Consider the following 21,619-nt stretch of genomic DNA (forward strand, 5'->3'; position numbering starts at 1 on the left):
AAGGTCGCTAGAGCTGCAGAGAAATCATTAGTATTCAAAGATCTGCGGTGGGGAGAAAAGTTCACTTTAACTGACATTTTGATTCAGAACTTGATGTAAAGGAAAATAGTGTAAGGTGTCATATTAAATTTTTAAAAATTTACTCTAAAATATTTAACATCAGAAATAACAAGACTGCTTTATACTTTTCACAGAAAAAGAGTCCCCTCACCAAGTCCTACCCTCTCATCAAACAAACTCCTGACGCCAGATGTGCCCCCGGCCCCTCACCTTCAGTAACAGCTGGTATTTCATAATTCTCTGCACTGGTTTGATTAACAAATCTGTCAGCTGCAACCTGTGGCCCAGGCGCTGCTTTAAGTCCTGTGGTTTTAAAGGAGAAAAAAAGATCTGAGTGTTTTTTCAAAGGGCAATTTGTTCTTGTAATTGTCAGAAATGCTAACTACAAAACTGTCAGTAAAAGTAACGAGAAAAGAGCCCACTGCACAAAAACCAACTAGTGCTACATTAGTTCTCAGAATGACCAATTTTACACTTTACCTTTCTGAGCTGTTTTGTAAAAATAGTCTTTTAAACTTGTTTAAGGACCTTCTTTCAAATTGCTTTTTTATTCATGCAAAGACATAACTCCTTTTTAGGTTAAAAGCTTAGATCATGAATTATTCTGAATTTGTAATAAGCCTTATGTTTAAAACTGATTAAGAAAACCCCTTATTTTAACAATGACTACAGTTTCTGAATGGAAAGGGATTCGAGCAGAGATTAAATTCACACTCATTTCTCTGATTTATAGGAAAGAAACAGAGGTTCAGAACTCTCATAACTGAGGCTAATTTCCTGAGGATTGCTTAATCTCCTGGGAAATAAACGATGCTTTAATTTTTAGAAATGAACTGTAACAAAAGACTCAGAAATACTTTGTTCTCCTCTTGGGCCTTACCTCAAAAAACGTATCAATGTATTCCGAGACAATGTGCTCAGACTTTGGTTTATTCTGACAATAAACTATGTACATGTGCAACCTTCTCTCCTGGGAACAAAAAAGGCGAACAGAGGGGTTAAAACAACATTAGTTCAATTAGAATGTAAGAGCACATGGACGTTTCAGCACGTTCATGAAGGAAATTTTCTTAAAACAAAGCTGTATGGTTTAGGCTCTTGAGAGCACATTCCAGATTCATGATGTAGGTCAGCATTCTGCTTTGTGGCTCCAAAAACAGTCCCTCATTATTGCTCCTTCAGATATATCCAACCTCTCACTTCACCAGCAAGCATTAGAGGTAGCGAAATGATACAGTTCTTAAAATTAAATGAAGAATCACTCCCACCCCTCCAAGTGGTGCAATGGTCCTAGGAAGCCTGGCTGTTTCTAGCAGGGAAGAAAAAGCTCTTTAATCTCAAACACTGAAGGCAGGGAAAAGTAGACAGTCAGCCATTCCTTGATCCACTGATCCTCAAAGTGTGGTGTGCACACCCCTGGGGGGCCCTGAGGCCTATCAGGGGATCCATTAGGTCAAAACTATTTTGAAAATAATACTAAGGTGTCATTTGCCCTTTTTCATTGTGTTCACATTTGCACTGATATGCAAAACCATGTAAGTTAGGAGAAACTGCTGGTAACTTAGGAAATACTCTTCACCACCACATGCTCGTAGTAAAAAGTACCAGTTTCGGGGCTGGCCCTGTGGCTGAGTGGTTAAGTTCGCGTGCTCCGCTGCATGCAGCCCAGTGTTTCATTGGTTCGAATCCTGGGCGCGGACATGGCACTAGTCATCAAACCACACTGAGGCAGCGTCCCACATGCCACAACTAGAAGGATCCACAACGAAGAATATACAACTATGTACTGGGGGGCTTTGGGGAGAAAAAGGATAAAAATAAAATCTTTAAAAAAAAAAAAAAGTACCAGTTTCAACTAAGAATGTCCTTGATGAAGCAATAACAATCCACTTTATTAAAACTCAACCATGAGGTATACATCTTTTCCACATTCTTCTGACAAAATGGAGGTCCTTCTAATACTTCTGCTGTATAGGATTGTTGTCTCAAAGGAAAGCACTATGAGACAGAGCTATGAGCTGAGCTGGCCGCTCGTTTTTATGGACTGCCATTTTCACGGGAAAGAATGGCGGACACAAACTCTAATTACTTACACTTGGGTATCTGGGACACATTTTCTAGAGCATGAACAAAATAAGACCGTCATTTGAAGGCAAACAACTTGCAATGTCTGTTAATAACAAAGATTTAAGCTTTCAAGCAAAAACCTAGCATTTTGGAAAACATGTATCTGCCACCATGAACTCAATGATACTTAAAGACTTTTCTGAAGAGATGGGTGGTGACATTAACAAATCTGCTTTTTTGATATTGTGTAATGAAATGTTTCAACACCTGTAAGATCTGTCTAAATTAGTGAACCAACATTTTCCAACTGAGCAATGCACGATGTCACAAGCCGGTCATGGGTGAAAGAGCCTTTAAGTGCAGGACAGTTAAATGGCTTTTAGTGTCACAGCAAAGGAGACCTTCACCAGTGGGTTTTCAGATTCCACGTTGCAACTAACCTTTAAGAAATTATCACCTGTCGAGTTTTGGTGTAGTATCTAAGAACACTATCTGTAAAGATCTGAAAAGGCCATTGAAATCCTTATCCCATTCCAACTGTATATCTGTGTGAGGATGGATTTTTTCAGGTATTTTAACTAAAAAACATATCACAGTAGATGAAATATAGAAGCAGATATGAAATCCATCTGTCTTCTATTAAGTCAGACATTAAAGAGACTTGTAAAAATACAAAAACTGTTGTCACTAAGTTTTAGAAAATATAATTTTTCTTAAAAGAAAAAAGCCTTAATGTGAACCCACTTATTTTCTATATATACATATACTGGTTACCACGGTAAACCCATGCACGTCTAGGTAAACGATCTTCTCCACCAAACACTTGTGTACCTGCAGACACCCGCACATACGATCCTGCTTCAGGTCTGGCTCTGGGTCCCTTCTGACCACCCTGGACTGTCTGTGAGCTAAATGGCCAGTGGGGGCCAGATGACTGGGAAAGCAGATCATTCAAATGTAGAAGAGCAAGATGGGATTTTAATTCTGACTTGCTGACCCTGTGCATTTGAGTTTATTCTTAACATAAGCACTTCTGTAAACGGAGAGTTCTTTAATCTGATAAACTAATGACTAAACACGACAACAACAGAACAGAATACAAATAATGTTAGTGTACCTACATGTTTAACAAAAAGGGATCCCAGTTTTTCTGGATCTTCAAGGCACTTCTCCAACTCTCCTAAAAAAAAGCTGAAATGAGAGAATTATCAGAGCCATTTCCAATTTGGCCTTCTGATTTTAGACTGAGGTTTCTATTTTCAAAACAGTCTGTTCCAACATGAGCAGCTGGGAAGCGTAAAGTACATACTTAACAAATATAACAGACATGGCAAACATTTTGTTAGAGCAGAAAGCAAGGGACACAGAGTCAAAAAAAGCAGAATGACACCATCCCTTGACTGGCAATTAACATTTTTGTCTCATTTTTCTAATGACACAAGCAATAATATCCTGGCTGAATACTGAGGGAAAAGTAAATGTTTCAAAGCAATTTTTATTTCCAAAAACTTGGTACTTGTACTTATGAGTTTTATATTCTTTCTAGGATAATTTTAAGAGGCTCAAATTGGATAACAACATATAAAATACTAAATACGTTACCTCTGCCAGTTTTATAAAGTTTTCTCAAATACTGTCAAAATCAACTTCTAGGTTACAAATATTAGTTCCCATCAAGACTAAAACTTGGTCTGATCACAGATACCAAACAGCGGTGGACGACTGCCCTTCACTCCTTCTGGGCTGTAGTTGTCTGTAAGACATACGCTGACCTCAGTTATCACTCAAAGATGCTGATATTTATCTTGGTATTTTATTAACCTGCACACTTGCACACCAGTTCACGCTGTAGTGAACTGTCCAGCACTTGGGGTTTTAACACCCCCTTGCCCTGCACACTCCAGAGCAGACATGGTCTCTGGGTGCAGTTTCTCTGTCTGGTCACCCCAGGAGTGCTGTGCTGTTTCCCCTTCCCCATAACAGCTTAGAAATCAGCCTTGGGGTCAGCAGTCTAGATAACAGCACCAAATATCCCTTTTTAAATGGGTTCCACTGTGTACTTCGGTAAGTCTATAGTCTACAGAGCTGTGAGTTAGAGTGTTGTTTCTGGAGCTGATCAATCATTTATCTACGAGTCCGACTGAATTAGGTATCACAGGGGATAAGAAAATAAAGACCTTGTACCTGGGTTTGAGGGTTTTACATTCTGTTAGTAGAGGTAAGAATTGAAGTAATAAAGTACCACTTGATACCATGATAATCCCTCCTTATATTTGCATAGTATTTTACAGTTTCTGAAGCACATTTATGTGTGTCATCTACAAGGAGGAGAGAACATGTCTGATTGGAATGCTCAGGTCTAATGCAAAGGTGAGCATTTGACCTGGTGCTGAAGGTGATGCAAGCATGCTCCAAGCCGAGAGGCAGCAAAGTACATGAAGACAGGAAAGCAGGGGTGGGATGTGGGGTGGGAGCTGCATGCACGCCCAGCGCCCTTGCCCATGTCCCTGCGCCTGATGCGCAGTCAGAGACCACAGACACCTGCTGCCCAGAAGGAGTGACGTCAGCTTCATGGTGGAGTGAGCTTTCCTGGTAATCTCTCCCCTCCACTATACAACAGAAAAGACATTCATACTCCAACAGAGGACATCCAAATACAACATAAAAGACGTCTGAGAGATCCATGCAGCCATATGACAGAGGGCGGAGAGGCTGGAGCCCCCCTCGAGGGGGTGGAATGGGGCAGGAGAAAACTTTGCTCCCTCTCCAAAAGACTGGGATCTGGGACTGTGGGTGGCCTCCAAGAGGGAAGGAATGGGGGAAGTGACGTTAGTTTGTGGGAAACTCAAAGATCCCTGAGGGCCCTTGCAGGCTAGGGGAAAGCCCCTAGGGAGGTGAAAGCTAATGCGGGGGTAACCTCATCAAGCCAACCCCCCACAAGAGAAGACAGCGAGGGGAGAGTGAGAACACCCTGAGAGTATGCAGAACAAAGTGACTCTCCACCCCACCAGCCCAGCGCCAGCTCCAGTGCCTAGGATCACAGCAGAATGCACAGGGCTCAGAATACGCAACTCTTGACACCCACAAATGTCGACAGGCAGTAACTGTGACCAAATAATACCATGATGTGCAAAAACAGAGCCACGCCCTCTAGCAGTATGAAAAATTGTATTAAACCTCCAGATCAGAGAGAAAATGACAAGTACCCAGAAATCAGTCCTGAGGACACAGAAATACATAATCTAAATGACAGAGAATTCAAAATAGCTATCGTCAAAAAACTCAACGACTCAACAGAGAACATAGAGAGATAATTCAACAAGTTCAGGAGCTCCTCCACAAAAGAGATTGAAACTATAAAGAAGAATCAATCACAAATATTGGAGATGAAAGACACAATGGAAAAGATAAAACAAAACATAGATTCCCTGAACCCTTGACTGGATATCATAGAGGAGCGAGTCAGCATAACTGAGGAGATACATGTTGAAATGCTCCTGACAGAGGAGAGAGAACTAAGACTAAAAGGAAATGAAGAAACTGAGAAATAGCTGAGTCAATTAGGAAATGCAATGTAAGAATTATAGGTATTCCAGAGGGAGAAGAGAAGAAGAATGGAGCAGAAAGCTCGTTCAAAGAAATAATAGCAGAGAACTTCCCAAAGCTAGGGAAGAAGATGGAAATCCATGTGGAAGAGGCAACCAGATCTCCTAAATATGTCAATGTAAAAAGACCTACTGCAAGGCATATAGTAGTGAAATTGGCAAAACTAAACGACAAAGAAAAAATACTAAGGACAGCAAGGCAGAAGAAAAATACCTATAAAGGAACCCCTATCAGGCTTTCAGCAGACTTCTCTGCAGAAACCTTAGAGGCTAGAGAGACTGGAATGACATATTCAAATCTTTGAAGGACATAAACTTTCAGCCAAAAATACTCTATCCAGTGAAAATATCCTTCAGAAATGATGGAGAAATAAAAACTTTCCCAGATAAACAAAAGCTAAGGGAGTTCGTAAGCCTGAGACCCCTCCTACAAGAAATCCTGAAGAAGGCCCTAGTACCCGAAAAAGAGAAGGAGAAAGGGGTTACAAAGCATGGAGTAAGGAGATAAATACGTAGACAAAATCAGAAAATTGTAGCTATACATCAGAACAGGTTAGCAAATACTCAAGTACAGCCTTAAAGATAAAGGGAAGGAAAACACCAAAAACAAACATAATCTTGACATTTTAACTCACAACACAAGATGGAATTAGATGTGAGAAAAACAACTTAGGAGGGGAAGAGGAAAGGGACTGTATTGGTTTAGTCTAAGGAAATTAGAAGCCATCAGAAAAGGGACTGTCTTATCTATGAGATTTTGAACACAAACTTCAGGGTAATCACTAAACAAAAAAGCAGAACAGAGACATAAATAATAAATAGGAGAAAACAAAGAAACATAACATGAAAAACTACATAACTCAATTAGTAGATCAAAATACATAAAAGAAAGAAGAAACAAAAGAAATGCAAGAGAACTAGAAAACGTGTGATAAAATGGCAGCATTAAGCTCTCATATATCAATAATCATCCTAAACAGAAATGGATTGAATTCGCCAATAAAAAGACACAGAGTGGTGAGATGGATTAAAGAACAAGACCCGACAATACACTGACTTCAGGAAACATATCTCAGCTCCAATGACAAACACAGGCTCAGAGTGAAGGAATGGAAGATGGTACTCCAAGCCAATGGCAAACAAAAGAAAGCAGGTATTGCAATATTTATATCAGACAAAGTAGACTTCAAGATAAGACAGGTAAAGACAGACAAAGAGAGGTAGTATGTAATGATCAAAGGGACACTCCACCAAGAAGACATAACACTTATAAATACGTATGCACCCAACACAGAAGCACCAAAGTACATAAAGCAACTATTAACAAACCTAAAAGAAGATATTAAGACAGGAAAGCAGGAGGCCTGTTCTGATAATGGGGAGCAGAACAGTGCTGCTGAAACAATCCACAACAGTGTCAGCAGCTGGCACTAAGTGCTGCCCAGATGATGAGGATTTTTAAAATTAGGTCTGAGGTGACCAGAAGGGACAGATGTGTGGGGACAAGTTCTGGCAGGCGGAGGCAGCTGCTGCAGCATTTGCCCCCATGTGGATCTCCTCCTGGTTAGGACAGGCATGGCAATGCACTGGGATAAAAGCTGATTTTCATGGGCAATCATGTCTATTTTTCCATTAAAACTGAGTTGGAAAAATATCTTTAAAACCGTCTAATAGTAATTGGTGTTTATTAAAGAAGTGGCTGCAAATCTAATTAGAACCATTCATCAAGGCTTACTCTATGTGCTTTCATGCATGAACTCAGGTCCCTCTTCACAAAAAGTCCATGAGACAGGTCACACTATGACCCATGTTGTGTAGATGAAGAATGGAGGTATAGAGAGGGGAAGCACATGGCCAGAGGTCAGGACTAGGCCATGAACCTGGGCTGTCAGGGTTCCAGCAACACCCACATGGGCCCCTTGGATGGACCAGCATGAAGAAGATAAGAGACTCATCCTGTGCCATGAAAAGCCACCACAGGAGTCCTCAGCCCAACAATATTTCCTCTGCAGTGGCTGCCTCCATGAGGCTACACAGGCAATAAAAGGAAATATCCTGTACCATTTGCCTGACATCATGCAGTTTAGCAAAGTGATGATGCTGGGCATGCCACCATGCATGATGTATTTTACGTACTCTCTGTGCCAGTCGTAGATCTGATGGATGTTGCCAAACACAATCTTGTCTTTTCCTTTCATGTCATCAGGAACGCCGTCTTCCTTCATCAGTGCCATGTAGCCCTATAATGAAATATTTAAAACAAGTTTATTTCATTGAACATGTTTGAATCAAGTAATCACCTGTTGATTAATAGCCATAAAGAACAAAATACACATATGCACTCTCTTGTAACCAATTCTTTATTTAAAACCAAACGTACACCCCATATGAAAAAGGTTCTTACCTGGTACTTGAAAGATAATATTACATTCATATTTCCTCTGTACTCAGATTGATCTCATATAAACAGATTTTGTTTTCTTTTTGGATTATTTACATAACTAGTTAAGTAAGGATTTAACAACATACTTTTCATAAATCGATTTTTTAACAAGAGTTGATTACATATGTTGCTGAAATGTGGTTTAAAACTTCTATTTAACTCAGATGGGCTTCAGCCTGTACAAGAACCTCTTAAGTATTCAGTTACTTATTTTACTGTTAACAATGACTGCAAACTAATCAAACATGTTAAATCTCTTATGTCACACAATTAACTGTGACAGCCGTTACTTTTTTTTTTATTTATTTTTTTATTAATGGTATGATAGATTACAACCTTGTGAGATTTCAGTTGTACATTATTGTTAGTCATGTTGTGGGTACACCTCTTCCCCCTTTGTGCCCTCCCCCAACCCCCCCTTTTCCCTGGTAACCACCGATCAGATCTCCTTGTCAATATGTTAACTTCCACCTATGAGTGGAGTCATATAGAGTTCGTCTTTCTCTGACTGATGACAGCCGTTACTTTTAATGGAAGGTACATCCCAAAAGTATTGTTCTGTATATACCTGCAGAGCTGAAAGAATAAGTGACAAAATTTTACACTATAAAAATAGCTTTTTGATGAATTGAGTTTATTAATGTGATTATGCCCTGAACTTAATGGCAGGGATAAGCTTGGAGACAGCCCTCGATTCAGTATGAAAGGCAGTGGTTTTGCTCTGTCTACCTAGGGTATAGCAACTTCTAGGCAATGAAAATGATGACACATTCGTTCTGTGAAGACCATAAGCAAATGGTCTGGTGTAGCCACAGACCAAGCTCTAAATCCAGGTGGATTCAGGATGGAACTGAACCCACTGCTGGCCTCACTGACTCTGTCAACCAATGATATTCCCGTCTCTGCAGTGACACCCACTCTCGTAAAATGATTAAAGGCAAGGTTACCACATAATAAATAAAATGGCTGGATATAATAACTATAAAACTTAACTATAAAAATAATTATGTCAAGGGGGCTGGCCCCGTGGCTGAGTGGTTAAGTTCGCGCGTTCCGCTGCAGGCGGCCCAGTGTTTCGTTAGTTCGAATCCTGGGCGCGGACATGGCACTGCTCATCAGACCACGCTGAGGCAGCGTCCCACATGCCACAACTAGAAGAACCCACAATGAAGAATACACAACTACGTACCGGGGGGCTTTGGGGAGAAAAAGGAAAAAATAAAATCTTAAAAAAAAAAAAATAATAATAATTATGTCAAGACACACTATGCAAAAATGAAGCCTTTAAAAGTGTACATGGATTGTGAAGATAGTTGGCTACATTTTATTTTTCAGAAATACTTGGTTGGTTTTTTTTTTTTGGTCAAAAATATTTTAAAGCTTTTGAGAAGGTATCAGTGTTAAACTGTCTAACACAACACCCCTTTGACACCTCTTGGGGCCAATACAGGTTATTAAATCTCTGAAAACATATACCTCAACCACACAGCCGAGGTCCCGCACATAGTCACGTTCTGTCTCCACTAATTCTTGCAAAACGTAGCTGGAAAGAGAGTGAGAAAACACAGTGATTACAATCTAAACTCTTTCTGTTTTCTAAATGAATTCGTTCACACTTTTGCTTTTGTCAGGCCAGACCCCCACTGGGATGATACTGTAACATATCAAATTTGCACAAATGGGTCTCCATCCTTGTGTGTCCCAAGTCACTTACAGGTTCATGGGGGTGACCCATGAGGGCTGCAGAGGTCACAAGACACTTCACATCAGGGGAATTCACACCACTGCACTCTGATCACACATACAACCACCAAGAGAAGCTGAGATGTAACTTTGTTATAAAGGCACGACGGTAAAGGAAGCAGGTTTCTTGTCTGCTTTTTAATGATTTAGTCATTTTAAGCTTCAGTGGACATACAAGAAAAAAACTTAACTCAGATGTTTAAAGCCTTGGACCTGATCACACCAGTCAGAAGTGTTTCTTTTGTAAGGTTCAGTAACTGCTGAAGGCCACTCAGACACTCGAAGACAATTACTTGACCGGTATATAGCAAACCTGAAAAGGTTCGTTCATTCATTCATCCATTCATTCTTTCAACCAACACCCACTCAGCACCTCCTATGTGCCCAACATCGCTCTAGGTATTGGGACACAGCGCTCAGTAAACCAGCTCTCTGCCCTCACGCAGTGTGTAAGTCTTTCCTCTTCTCCAAAGGCGAGTTTAAACCTTTCGTACTATCGCTTCTCGGCCTTTTGTCTAAGATCAAGTGTATACGTTTTGTACTATTTTTGGGGACTCTTTTTTTCACCATAAGCTGCTTTACTGGAACTGAGAAACACTATCACTAAGGTACGCTTGAAAAATATTCAAGTTTTCGGGACTATATCTAATTTTATGTTGCCTTCTTTTTCCTTCACAACTATGTGTACAATAGAAAGTATAGGAGTTCCTCACCAGAAGTGACAGAGATATTCTTATATCATTCTTATTTATAAATAAAGTATATGTAATACACAAATAAAACAATAAAAACTGCAGCTCTGGCTTACTGGGCCCTTATGAGGTTCTGAGTGCTTTTTAAGCATGTTCAATCACTGAACGAGAGGCCCCGATCGCCTCACTTCACTGATTCAGAGATGAATTCCAGCCACGTTTCTGAAGACAACCAAGAGGAAACCCGCCAAATAACGACCACGGAAACACTCCTGTCTTACTGCCGTCTCTTTAAGGAGCTGGATTTCCTTTCTTCCATCTCATCGATGGGCGAGGAGGAGGAGAGCAGGGAGTTGTCTGAAGGGTTGAAGGAAGGGCTGCTGCTGTCTCCCTGGTCCACGAGCAGAGAGCTGGGGCGGTCCTCCAGGGCCTGAAAGAGAACCACATCGCCAATCGCGTTTCCCGCCCCTGGTCCACGAGCAGAGAGCTGGGGCGGTCCTCCAGGGCCTGAAAGAAAACCACATCGCCAATCGCGTTTCCCGCCCCTGGTCCACGAGGCTGAAATTAGCATAAGAAGATCTCAAACACCAGAAAATACAGAAGGCCTGATTACAAAATTAAAAAATCCATGTTTGTGAAATTACACAGTATTTAACAAGACAACCCCAACATTAATGAAAAAAAACTGAGCAAAAAACTGGATGAGAGGAAAGTTGGAATGAAAAGGACAGGGAATTCATATATGTTAACATATTCTGTTTCTAGTTATCAAATGATTAGAAAACACACAACTAGTTTACATCAGAGCACTGCACCTATGTCAAATCCAGCAATTTTCTTTTCAGTTATATTCCTGGCCAAATGAAAGCATGACTATTTCAGAAGTGTGTGGAATCACCTCCATCAGGCCAGCTTATCCCAACCACGTCAACCATATTCCTTGTTGGTGGGCCATGTAGCAATGTCAGCAATCTATATTTTAGTTTAAATAAAATTGGTTTGTTTCTCGATTATCCATGAAGCCTCGACTCATACTTCAACGCACACAGATCACCCCGCTAAAACCACTCTCTATCGCTGTGACATTTGCACTCACAACGCCCCGTCTCTTCTGCAGGAAGCAGTGCTCCTGCTGGCCTCAATTACTTATCCACAACTTTCTCTCCCCCACTGGAGAGCTCCTGCAGGTGACTGTTTCCACTGTTGGAGCCCCTGTCGAACCTCGAACAAAGCTTTGCAGGTGGTCAATAAATCTGTGAGTTGAATATTGATGACAATTGGTTATTTTCTAATTGGTACATATTAATTTTCTTTCTTGACCTGAACTCACAAAGCTCCTAGGGATATAGGTTATAGTTCTCTAAAAATTTCCAAAGCACCCTAGCTGGACATATAGAGACACTAAGAGATAATCAGTGATTGAACTGGGAAAATGTGATTCACTTATCTTCAAATAAAAAGCCCAATACAAACTGCAAGAAGACTTAATATTTCCTATCAAATTAACATCTCTAACACTTGTCTTATTTTCTCCCCTGAAGAGTAGCAGGCTGATGCTGACCTGGTCACCAAGCATAGCTTTAAGGACACAAAGTCTGTCCAGGCTTCTTGCTCCCCAAACCCACGGAGCCGTGGCAGTTCAGCAACCGCTGCTCTTATTTATGAAAAACAACCAAGGAGCAGGGTTTGCTGAGAAGACAGCACTTTTATTTTTAAATAACTAGCTATTAACCTTTCCTGGAAACAAGCATTTTGTGGGGCGGGGCGCAGGCTTGACTCATGCTTGGAGGTCCTGGAGGTCTCTGACCCGAGACTGGAGCTGGAGGAACGAGGGGGAGGAAGCTCTGCACTGTCTCCTGTCCCGATTTGCAAGGAAACAGCTGAAGCTCGTTAGGTCTAATTTCGTTCACTTGAACAGTGAGAAAAAAGACAGACTCCAGACGTCCCCTCACACAGAGGAGCGAGCTGGGGATAGAGTCGTGGACTTCCCCGGTGTCCCTGAGGCCCCGTCTTCTACAGCGGGTGGAATGGTTGCCTGTCCTTCACTGTGGCTTGGGAGACCTAGGTGGACAGGCAGAGGGTACAGACACCCTGACAGGATGCAGTCACGGTTACGTGTCCTCGTCACATTCATGCCATCCACTCCCTCAATGCTGCCCAGTGGCCTCTGACACAAACGGTGGGCAAGTGAAAAGGCTATGGCCAGCACAGAGCGGCCTTGGAGCGGGAATTACTGGGACTGCACAGATTCGGAGGAATTATTGCAAAATCCTCTGGGTTTGGTGGTTTTTTTGTGGGTAGGTTCTTGTCAACTTTCATCCAAGAAGACAGGTCTGCAGATATTTAATCTCTTCTGAGGTTAGCTTTGGTAAATTATATTTTCTTAAGAAGCTGCCCATTTCATCCAGGTTTTCAAATTTACTTTCTGAGAGTTGAACAAAGTAATGTATTATGCTTCAATTTCCTAAGTTTCTCTCTCCCTTACAATTTCCTATTTTGTGAATTTGTGCTTTTATTTTCTTCAGAAGGTTACCTGATGCCCATATTTTTTGAAAGAACAGATTTTTGGTTTTGTTTGTTACTCTACTATTTTTCTGTTTTCCAACTCATTAATTTCTGCTTCTCTCTCTACAAATGAATTCCTTCTGCTTTTCTTTGGTTTATTTTGCTATTGTTCTAATATACTGAATTAGATGTTTACTTCGTTTGTTTTCATTCTTTCTTGTATCTTCTCTTTTAGTCGATCAATGAAGAGAAGAAAACCTCAAAGTCAAGTTCAGATGGTCCCTGCGGCTGTCAGCTGTCTGCCAATGCTCAGGAAAGACGCACGTCCTTAGACCAGCAATGTGCAGGGCGGAGAGAGAAGCAAATCCCAGGGCACAGTTTTCAGTATGGTTTTAATTTTCCAGACTGGATCCTCAGGTTTTAGGGTCAGGAGGGTCAGTCCTTGAACACACACTGCGTAACAGTTGAACACCACCCCTTCTTCCCCAGTCCCATCAATTAATACAGAGCTTCTGATGGGTAAACAATCCAGTGTTCAAATCCTGTTATGAAGGTGCTACAGCCTAAGAGATCACCCACAAGAAAACGAACGTGGATGACCAAGCATCTGCGGCACGTAGTGAGACACGCAGGAGTGACTCAGTTACGGGAAGAAGGACAGAGTGACAGATATTAAAATGATTCACTAGAGTTTTTACTGGAAAAAAAGTAGTTCTGTTTGACACTACAGGGTTAGTGAAAGGAAACCAATAGGGTTATGTTTCCCCTGAACCAGAAAGAGACAGAATCTAGATTACACTCCATGGAGAATGAAGAAGGGACGAGTCTATCATAAACAGCATAAATATGGTTCTCCAACGAGGAATTAGTGAATGACCACACGCTGGAAGCCTGTTAGGAGCTTCACAAACAGCACTCCATTTGTGACCCCAGGTTCCAGGTGAGGGACACAGGCTGGGAGAGGCTGAAGCATTAAGTAGGAGAGTTTGAGCCCAAGTCTATCTAATCCCAAAATCTATGCCCTTTCCACTTTGCCAATACCTTTATACCTGTTAAATGAAGAAGCAACATAAGTGGAAAGAACTTATTTTTGTTTGTTTGTTTTTGTGAGAAAGACTGGCCCTGAGCTAACATCTGTTGCCAATCTTCCTCTTTTTGCTTGAGGAAGATTGTTGTTGAGCTAACATCTGTGCCCATCTTCCTCTATTTTATGTGGGATGCTGCCACAGCGTGGCTTGATGAGTGGTGTGTAGGTCCACGCCCGGGATCTGAACCTGCAAACCCCAGGCCACCCAAGTGGAGCGTGTGAACTTAATGGTTACCCCACCAGGCCAGCCCCTAGAACTTAGTTTTAACTGATGAAGTTTAATTCCTCAGAATTGAAAAGGGAGAGTAAACCAGTATAAGCTGAAAGAGGCCAGGCCATAGAACTCCTCTCTATTTGAAAGTCCATCTGAACTAATTACAAATGAATCTCAAACCACTTAAAATGTAATGCAATTTAAATATGTGCAGAATAATTACTAGCATGGCTGACAAAGGGTTGCCTTGTAGCATTCCTTGGAAAAACTATTTCAATTAGACAAGAATGATTTTAATGGTCATATAACTGATGTGTACAAATGACTGTTTTTAAAATGTTTGAGGATGCTTGGAAACTGACTAGTTACAATTTAAGTGTCCTCTGTTTAGACCATTAATCAACTTGTCTCTCAAAGAGAGAGCCAGGATGTGGTTTAGCTCAGCTCATACTGACATGATCCCAAAGTCTTGACCAGTAAAGGCAAGGTCTTGAGTTATCTACCAAGTCCCGTCCGCCTCGCTGCCTGACTTCCTGCTGAACCTTGAAGCCCATCACGTTCTTTTCAGAACACAGCACAACTGCCCGGGGTCAGGGGCTGGGGTGGGGTGGGGAATTCCAGCTTGGCAGGCGATACATGCCAGTCTGAATTTTTCATGATATAATCCCTTTTGACTGGGTCAAGCAGTTTCATTAGAAGATGTTAAAGGGTGGAAGAAGAAATGGGAATGCTATGCATGGCACCTAGTTAATACTTGACTCAAGGAAGATAAATTCCTAACTTTAAAGTACAATCATGTGTCGCCTAACGACGGGGAGACATTCTAAGAAATGCACTGTTAGGCGATTTTGTTGTTACTTGAACATCATAGGGTGCACTTACACAAACCTAGATGGTGTAGCTTACTACACACCTAGGTTACATGGTACTAATCTTATGGGACCACTGTCATATATTCGGTCCATCGTTGACCAAAACATTGTTATGTGGCACATGACTCTATACCCTTTTTTTTTTTTTTGAGGAAGATTAACCCTGAGCTAACTACTGCCAATCCTCCTCTTTTCGCTGAGGAAGACTGGCCCTGAACTAACATTCATGCCCATCTTCCTCTACTTTATATGCAGGACGCCTACCACAGCATGGCTTCTCCCAAGCAGTGCCATGTCCACTCCCAGGAACCGAACCAGTGAACCCTGGGCCACCAAGAAGTGGAACATGTGAACTTAACCACTGCGCCTGCCCTGACTGTATACCCTTTGACCTAGCAATTCCAGTCCTGGAAATTTACCCAATGGACATAATCACACACACGTGATGAACACGGATGTTTCTAATAGTGAAAAACTGAAAACAACTTAATAGACATATTATTATGGAATTTATTTAAATAAACTGTAGTATAATCATGTCTGCCTCTTACTAGCTAGTCAAGTTTTTAAACATTCTGTGTGCCTCAGTTTCTTCATCTGTAAAATGGGATACAATAGTGAGTGCCTACCTTAAAGGGCTGTTGTGGGGAATATAAATTTATACACGCTTAGGACTCAGAGTACCACCTAGTTTAGAGTAAGCCCTTAGTGGTATTATCATCACTGCATCTATATAATGGGATATTATATAGCCATTAAAAGAACTCAGATGAATCTGTATGTACTGATGTACATATCCTCAAGATATTTAAATCTTAGAATCTTAAAAATTGGATGAATCCATTTTGAAAGAAAAAGCATGCATATGTTCCCTTCTCCTCCCCCATATATGTTTGCGCCTGCAAAGATCTCTGGAGAGAAACTTGTCAAACTATTCACAGCAGTTACCTCTGGAGAACAGATTATGGGAGAGGCTGAGGGCTTTTACTTTGGAAGAGGTGATTTTTACAGGATGTTAAATAACTTCACAGAGGTAGTAGGACATGCTAGTCTGAAAATTGTTACCATTAACGGTTTTTCCATTTCATAGTTAGGAAAAATAAAGAAACATAGAAATTACTTGATTTGAATCAGTTAGAAGCAATGCATAACTGTCTAAGCTCAAGGAATCAACATTTGATTTGGGTCTTTTATTAATCAAACCCATGTTGATCAACTGGCAATACAGAGGTCACTAAGAGAATAAAGCCCTTACATAACAGTGCCAACCCTTCTCCCTTATACACTGTCAGTCTAAATGAAAGACCTCAGACAAAGCAAAAGAACACCATCAGCCTATCTGTGAGTACAACCGACACTGGGTACACTCAGACAAGACTGAAACCCACCATGTTTGCCATGATGGTGCCAGCATCACAGACAGCATGGGTGCAGGAAAGGACCAACCTTGGCTCTTGGCAGGCATCTCTAAGCCCTTGGAAGGTCCTCCTTGGAAGGTAGAAGAATGTCTGTCTACCTGGGGCCCTTGGGCCAAGACAGATAGTCTATGCTAACAATGTGACTTCTGGTGGGAGCTTTGGGCCACGTGCTATCTTGATCTCTGGAGGGGCAGGGGACAAACGTGACCATGTGAGCAGCCAATCCTGGGCATGTGACTGAGCTCAAATAAAAACTCTGAACATCAAGGTTCGGGTGGGTGTCTTTGGTTGGCAACACGCTGTACATACAGTCAGCACTGCCCACACGACTGCAAGGGGAGAGGACAACTGGCAGCTTGAACCTGGAACCCTCCTGGACCCTGCCCCATCATGCACCTCTTCCCTGGCTGATTTTAATCAATGTCCTTTCACAGCAGGAAACCACATGTGTGACTTTTCTTAGTTCCGTGAGAACTTCAAACAAATTACTGAACCTGAGGATGGTCCCGGGGACCTCCAAACTTGCAGTCGGTGAGAAGTGAGGGTGGCCTTTGGGACCCGTGAAGTGCAGTAGTCCACAGGCACCTTCTGTGGACCAGAGCAGCACACAGACAAGGGTGTATCCACCTGCAAGCAGCACCTCAGGGCCGCTCCAGACCTCAGATGCTCTGGGAAGCCTTACCATCTTGCTCTTCACGAGTTCCTCAATGGCACTGACGAGCTCGGCTGCGCTCGGTGTCTCAGAGCTGGTGGGGCGGACGATTAATCGAGAAGAAGCCTGGGGAAGAGGTTCAGAAAAAGAAAGGGGAGGGGGAGGCCTCGTGTTAGTCACTGGACAGATGGTACATTCTCCTGCAAGCTCAGTCTCTTTGTAAAAGTAACTCCAGACAAAAAGACCACAAGTTTGTCTTTGTTTGCATTTATTTAAAGTCATCCTTTTAAATTTACAATATTCTGACATGAAATATTAAATAAAACCTGTCTGGGATACATGTTGAAAGCAGACAAAGTCTGTTTTTAATCTGTAGTCATGTAACATCATAATGTTTTTCAAAGAGGTGACTGGGCATGGGGAACTTCTAACTGTAGCTTTCGCAACTGCAGGCTAGGCTACTGGCTAAGGAGACAAAATACAGAATCTGATCAGCGGAAGAATGAAAGGCCTAAGGTCTAACGAGTGAATCCTTAAATAATCAGGAAACAAAGCGGGTTACTAAAAATGGCATTACTGTGGTGATGGGGTTAAAAGAAAGAAACGAGAAAGAAAAGGAAAGGACCCAGGGCGCACTGACCAGACAGGGAGGAGGGGGGACGAGCTCACCATTTCCTGTGCCATCCATTTCCCCAATGCTTAGTGCAGAGTACAGAAGATCTGCGGCCTCACAAGCTATCAGATGCCATTTACGGCTAGAATCAGGTGTACAGGGGTGGACAGGTAAGGAATCTGGGGGAGGGACTCCGAGTTCAAGTCTCAGTAATTAGCAAACACGGTGTGTTTGCAGATTACTTGCACCATTAATTAACTGGAAACTAGAAGGGGGCGTAATATGAACCTTGCTTCATATTAAGGACAGCAGAGATGCATGCGACACACGGCTAGCTGTCCTAATGATGCATTTCTCACAGTAGACAGATACGAATTTATACATTTACAACAAGGCTTTTACAAATGTGGAGCCAGATATGTACTTTGCAAAACAAATGCTGGCTTGGTCTAATGAAATCTGGAATATGAGGTGAAGAAAACAAGGAAAAAAATTCAAATGGAGAGGTAAGGAAACTGAGCCAAAACAGACACAGAACACAAATCAACATAATGCTGCAGTGACGGTTTACAAAAAGAGAAAACAGAACAGAACAAAACATTAGTCACAAGATAAGAAACTCTCTGGGAACATCACTATAGATTTTTGTAAATGAAGAATCGCTATTGACAATACCCAATGAGGGAACACAATAACCAATAAATGATTTTAGCAAACAGAAAAATCTAGCGCAATCCACTCTTTAAATGGAGAAAAATACTCTCTTATTCAGTGAATAAGTCAACCAGGCCCGGTACCGCACTTTTGGGTAACTGTCCAGCTTTAAGAAATGTCAGTTTTCTGCTTTTGAGAAAGGTTTAGCTTAGATGCTACAAAACAGCTTAGGAATCGTCAGAGACGACACAGCCCCAGTTCCTGGTGAGTCTGCTCAGTGCAGTGGGGGGTGAGGTCTTCCCTACCTCAGCCGCCTGCATCCCCAGCACAGGGTCTGCACCTCAGACACCCCCACCCTCCAGACTCAAACCCAAGCTACGTCCTTCAGCTGAGACCTCAGCACCCTTACTGTGCACCGAGTGCCACAAAGGGAGGAGGAAGCAGAGTTCTACAGAGAAGGGGCAGTGGAAATATCTGCCTGAGGTTATGACTAATGCGTGATTTGCCTCGGCCTCACAGCTGTCAATCACCAGGCCCGGGCAGACCCAGGTCATAAAACACAGGCAATCTAGCAAGTGACTGACCGTGTTAGCCCTGCAGAGGGGGTCAGGGAAGGAAAAAGGGGAAGAATGGGAAAACCAAGCAAAACATCTGTTTTATGCAGAAAAGTTACTGCCAAAAAGAAAAAAAATTGCCAGTAATGACTTCATAGCATGGTTTTCAACACCTGCCAGTCTGGAGGAGCAGAAAAGGCCTGAAGGCAAGAGGATGTGCAAGCCACAGTTCTCAGGTTTCCTTTCTGATATTTTATGGTGCTACAACTGGGATGCACAAAATAATTTTAGATTATATCAAAACTCAAAAAGGGAAAAAAAAACAAAAGAAGATTTATTACTCAGCTTGAAGCCTCCACATACATCCAAAGAGGAGATTCACGGCTTTGAACTGATTGCTATACTTTGACAACTATCTCCATGCTCCAGCTGGAGGCTGGTGTCGGCCATGCTGGAAAAGGCACTGGACAGCCAGACAATCTCATCTGAAAATGACACCCGTGTGCAAAAGCACCAACAGAGAGAACGGGCTGGCCGACTGCTCCTCCAGGCGCAATCCTGCAGCCTGCGTGTGGATCCTCTGTTCTCTCAGGGACCCTCGCCAGTACAGGAAGAAAAACTACAACTGCTTTAAGAGTAGTAATTACTAAAGCATCATTAAAAAGGCATTGAACGTATTTATACAGAGCACACGTGTACTGCTTATTTATACAAGCACACTGTACTGCTTAGTCTACATGGACTTTGTTATCTATACTTTTGGGGTGAAAACAGGCAGAATCTGCCTGGAGAAGCAGTATGCTTTCTGGGCACCTTTTTCCAGCCCTGGAGTCACCTGTCTCCTGGAAGGAGGCTGGTGGACAGCAGCTACTGTACAGCCCCTCCCTCGCACAGGTGGCGTGGGCCCCCCTTACCTTGTCCTCCTGCGAGTCCGGCTGGAGCAGGCTGTGCTGCTGGATGGCCATGGGCGGGGGGAGAGGCACGGCGTCGGCTCCCTCCTCCCCTTCCTCCTCTCCACAGCTCTGCATGCCCGACGAGGAGGACTTAGAGAGCGTGCCGCTGCTCAGGCCCTCGTTCCGGCCTCTCTGAAATCAAACCAACATTCCCTCATTATATTCTAGGCCTGACTGTCAATGTCACTTCGCAGAAGCTGAGTCCTAAGGGCTTAACTGGGAATGTAGAGCCAGGACAGAAACTGAGATGGCAGAAGTCAGGGACAACCTTTTTCCACCCTCACGGTAACTTTTCATTCCTTTCTGCAACCCAGCTACCTCACTTGCCAACTTGGACGAAAGAAGGGCCCCTGAGCGCGTCTTTTGAAGAAAATGCCAATGTTATCTGTTAGGCTTTGAACACATCTCATCTTTAAGCCACCAGTAAAAAAAAAAAAAAGGCTAAAAAACTTGAACCATAATCCTCATGTCAATTCAGTTCCTTTGGTCTAGTTTTATTTCATTTTTGGTACCTTGCTAGAAAAGAATTCACTGACATACGAAGGGCATAAAGAAAAATACAACCCAAGATGCATTTTAAGAATGTGAATTAAGTATCATATTAATTTTCCTCTACTTTTATTTTTAGAAAAAAAATTCAGTTTAATTTCTACTAAGAGGACATAGATTTATAAAACACACAGATGAGGACACAATGAACCACACACTCCAGTGAAAACTGTGGCAAAACACAGCCAGGAAAAAGGCAGCAGAAAGCCCATATCTGCAAAATAAATTAAATGATACCAATCTTGTCCTTTCTCTCTGGCTGCCTTTTTCTTTTCAAGTCAGTATGGGATTTGGGAGGCAGGGGGTCTAAATTAAAAATTCCGAGGGCCCCTCAACTGACACCACCAGTGCTGACAGCCCACCTTGGGGATCATGAAGGAATTCTGTTTCTTGCAGTATAATTTAAAGCCCCTGAACAAACGGAAATTAAAAAAAAATTCCTGGCCGACCTATGTACATTTATCTTTGATGACATGGGAATAACCTGGGGTTTATTGCTGGGTTAGCAAAGTAAATTAATTGGGTATTTTCTACTCAGGACAAGATGTAAGTATAAATATGGGGGGGGGGGATAATTGGAGAATGCAAATATTCCTCTAGTCCTTCCAAGTCTAAAATTGGTGCTTTTCCTGCAAAATGCTCTATCATGGGTTGGTGCTAACGTCAGGGACTGCTTAAACGTGTTGTAAGGGGCAGTACCTCTGGCTTTGCCCCTGGTGGAAGTGAGGGAGACAAGGACTGGGGCTGCACCATCATTGCTCCTGGAGCAGGCTGGGTGCCAAGCCTGGGGAGGAAAGCTCACGGCCCTCTGATTTCTTTATCAGAGGCCACCTGTAGGTCCCGACCAGGTTCTCGTGGGAGCTGCTACCCCAGAGCTTGTCCCCATTCAATCGAGCCAACTGCTTTCACGGAATTTACCGGGCTCTCTGACCCTGGTG

The 21,619-nt window shown here is 42.4% G+C and overlaps 1 protein-coding gene across 6 annotated transcripts in view; it reads right to left on the reverse strand.

The window, feature by feature from the left end:
- Nucleotides 1-21,619, reverse strand: part of TRIO (trio Rho guanine nucleotide exchange factor) — a 356,186-nt gene that overhangs the window by 23,960 nt on the left and 310,607 nt on the right. For 3 of the 6 annotated variants that reach the window (XR_011430259.1, XM_023625830.2, XM_070246030.1), the window contains exons 36-43: nucleotides 20,094-20,264; nucleotides 17,389-17,484; nucleotides 10,892-11,040; nucleotides 9,652-9,718; nucleotides 7,869-7,972; nucleotides 3,249-3,318; nucleotides 941-1,030; nucleotides 271-363 (exon numbers count right to left, since the gene is read on the reverse strand). Coding sequence is in view for 3 of the 6 variants with exons in the window: in XM_023625830.2 (XP_023481598.1) it covers nucleotides 271-363; nucleotides 941-1,030; nucleotides 3,249-3,318; nucleotides 7,869-7,972; nucleotides 9,652-9,718; nucleotides 10,892-11,040; nucleotides 17,389-17,484; nucleotides 20,094-20,264 (840 nt within the window). In the remaining 3 variants the exon portion in view is untranslated. Of the gene's footprint in view, nucleotides 1-270; nucleotides 364-940; nucleotides 1,031-3,248; nucleotides 3,319-7,868; nucleotides 7,973-8,074; nucleotides 8,752-9,651; nucleotides 9,719-10,891; nucleotides 11,118-17,388; nucleotides 17,485-20,093; nucleotides 20,265-21,619 lie in introns of those variants that run through there. The other 3 variants (XR_002802647.2, XR_011430260.1, XM_023625832.2) reach the window with 3 other exon arrangements.

Source organism: Equus caballus, chromosome 21 (assembly GCF_041296265.1).
Source record: "Equus caballus isolate H_3958 breed thoroughbred chromosome 21, TB-T2T, whole genome shotgun sequence".
Lineage (NCBI taxonomy): Eukaryota > Metazoa > Chordata > Mammalia > Perissodactyla > Equidae > Equus > Equus caballus.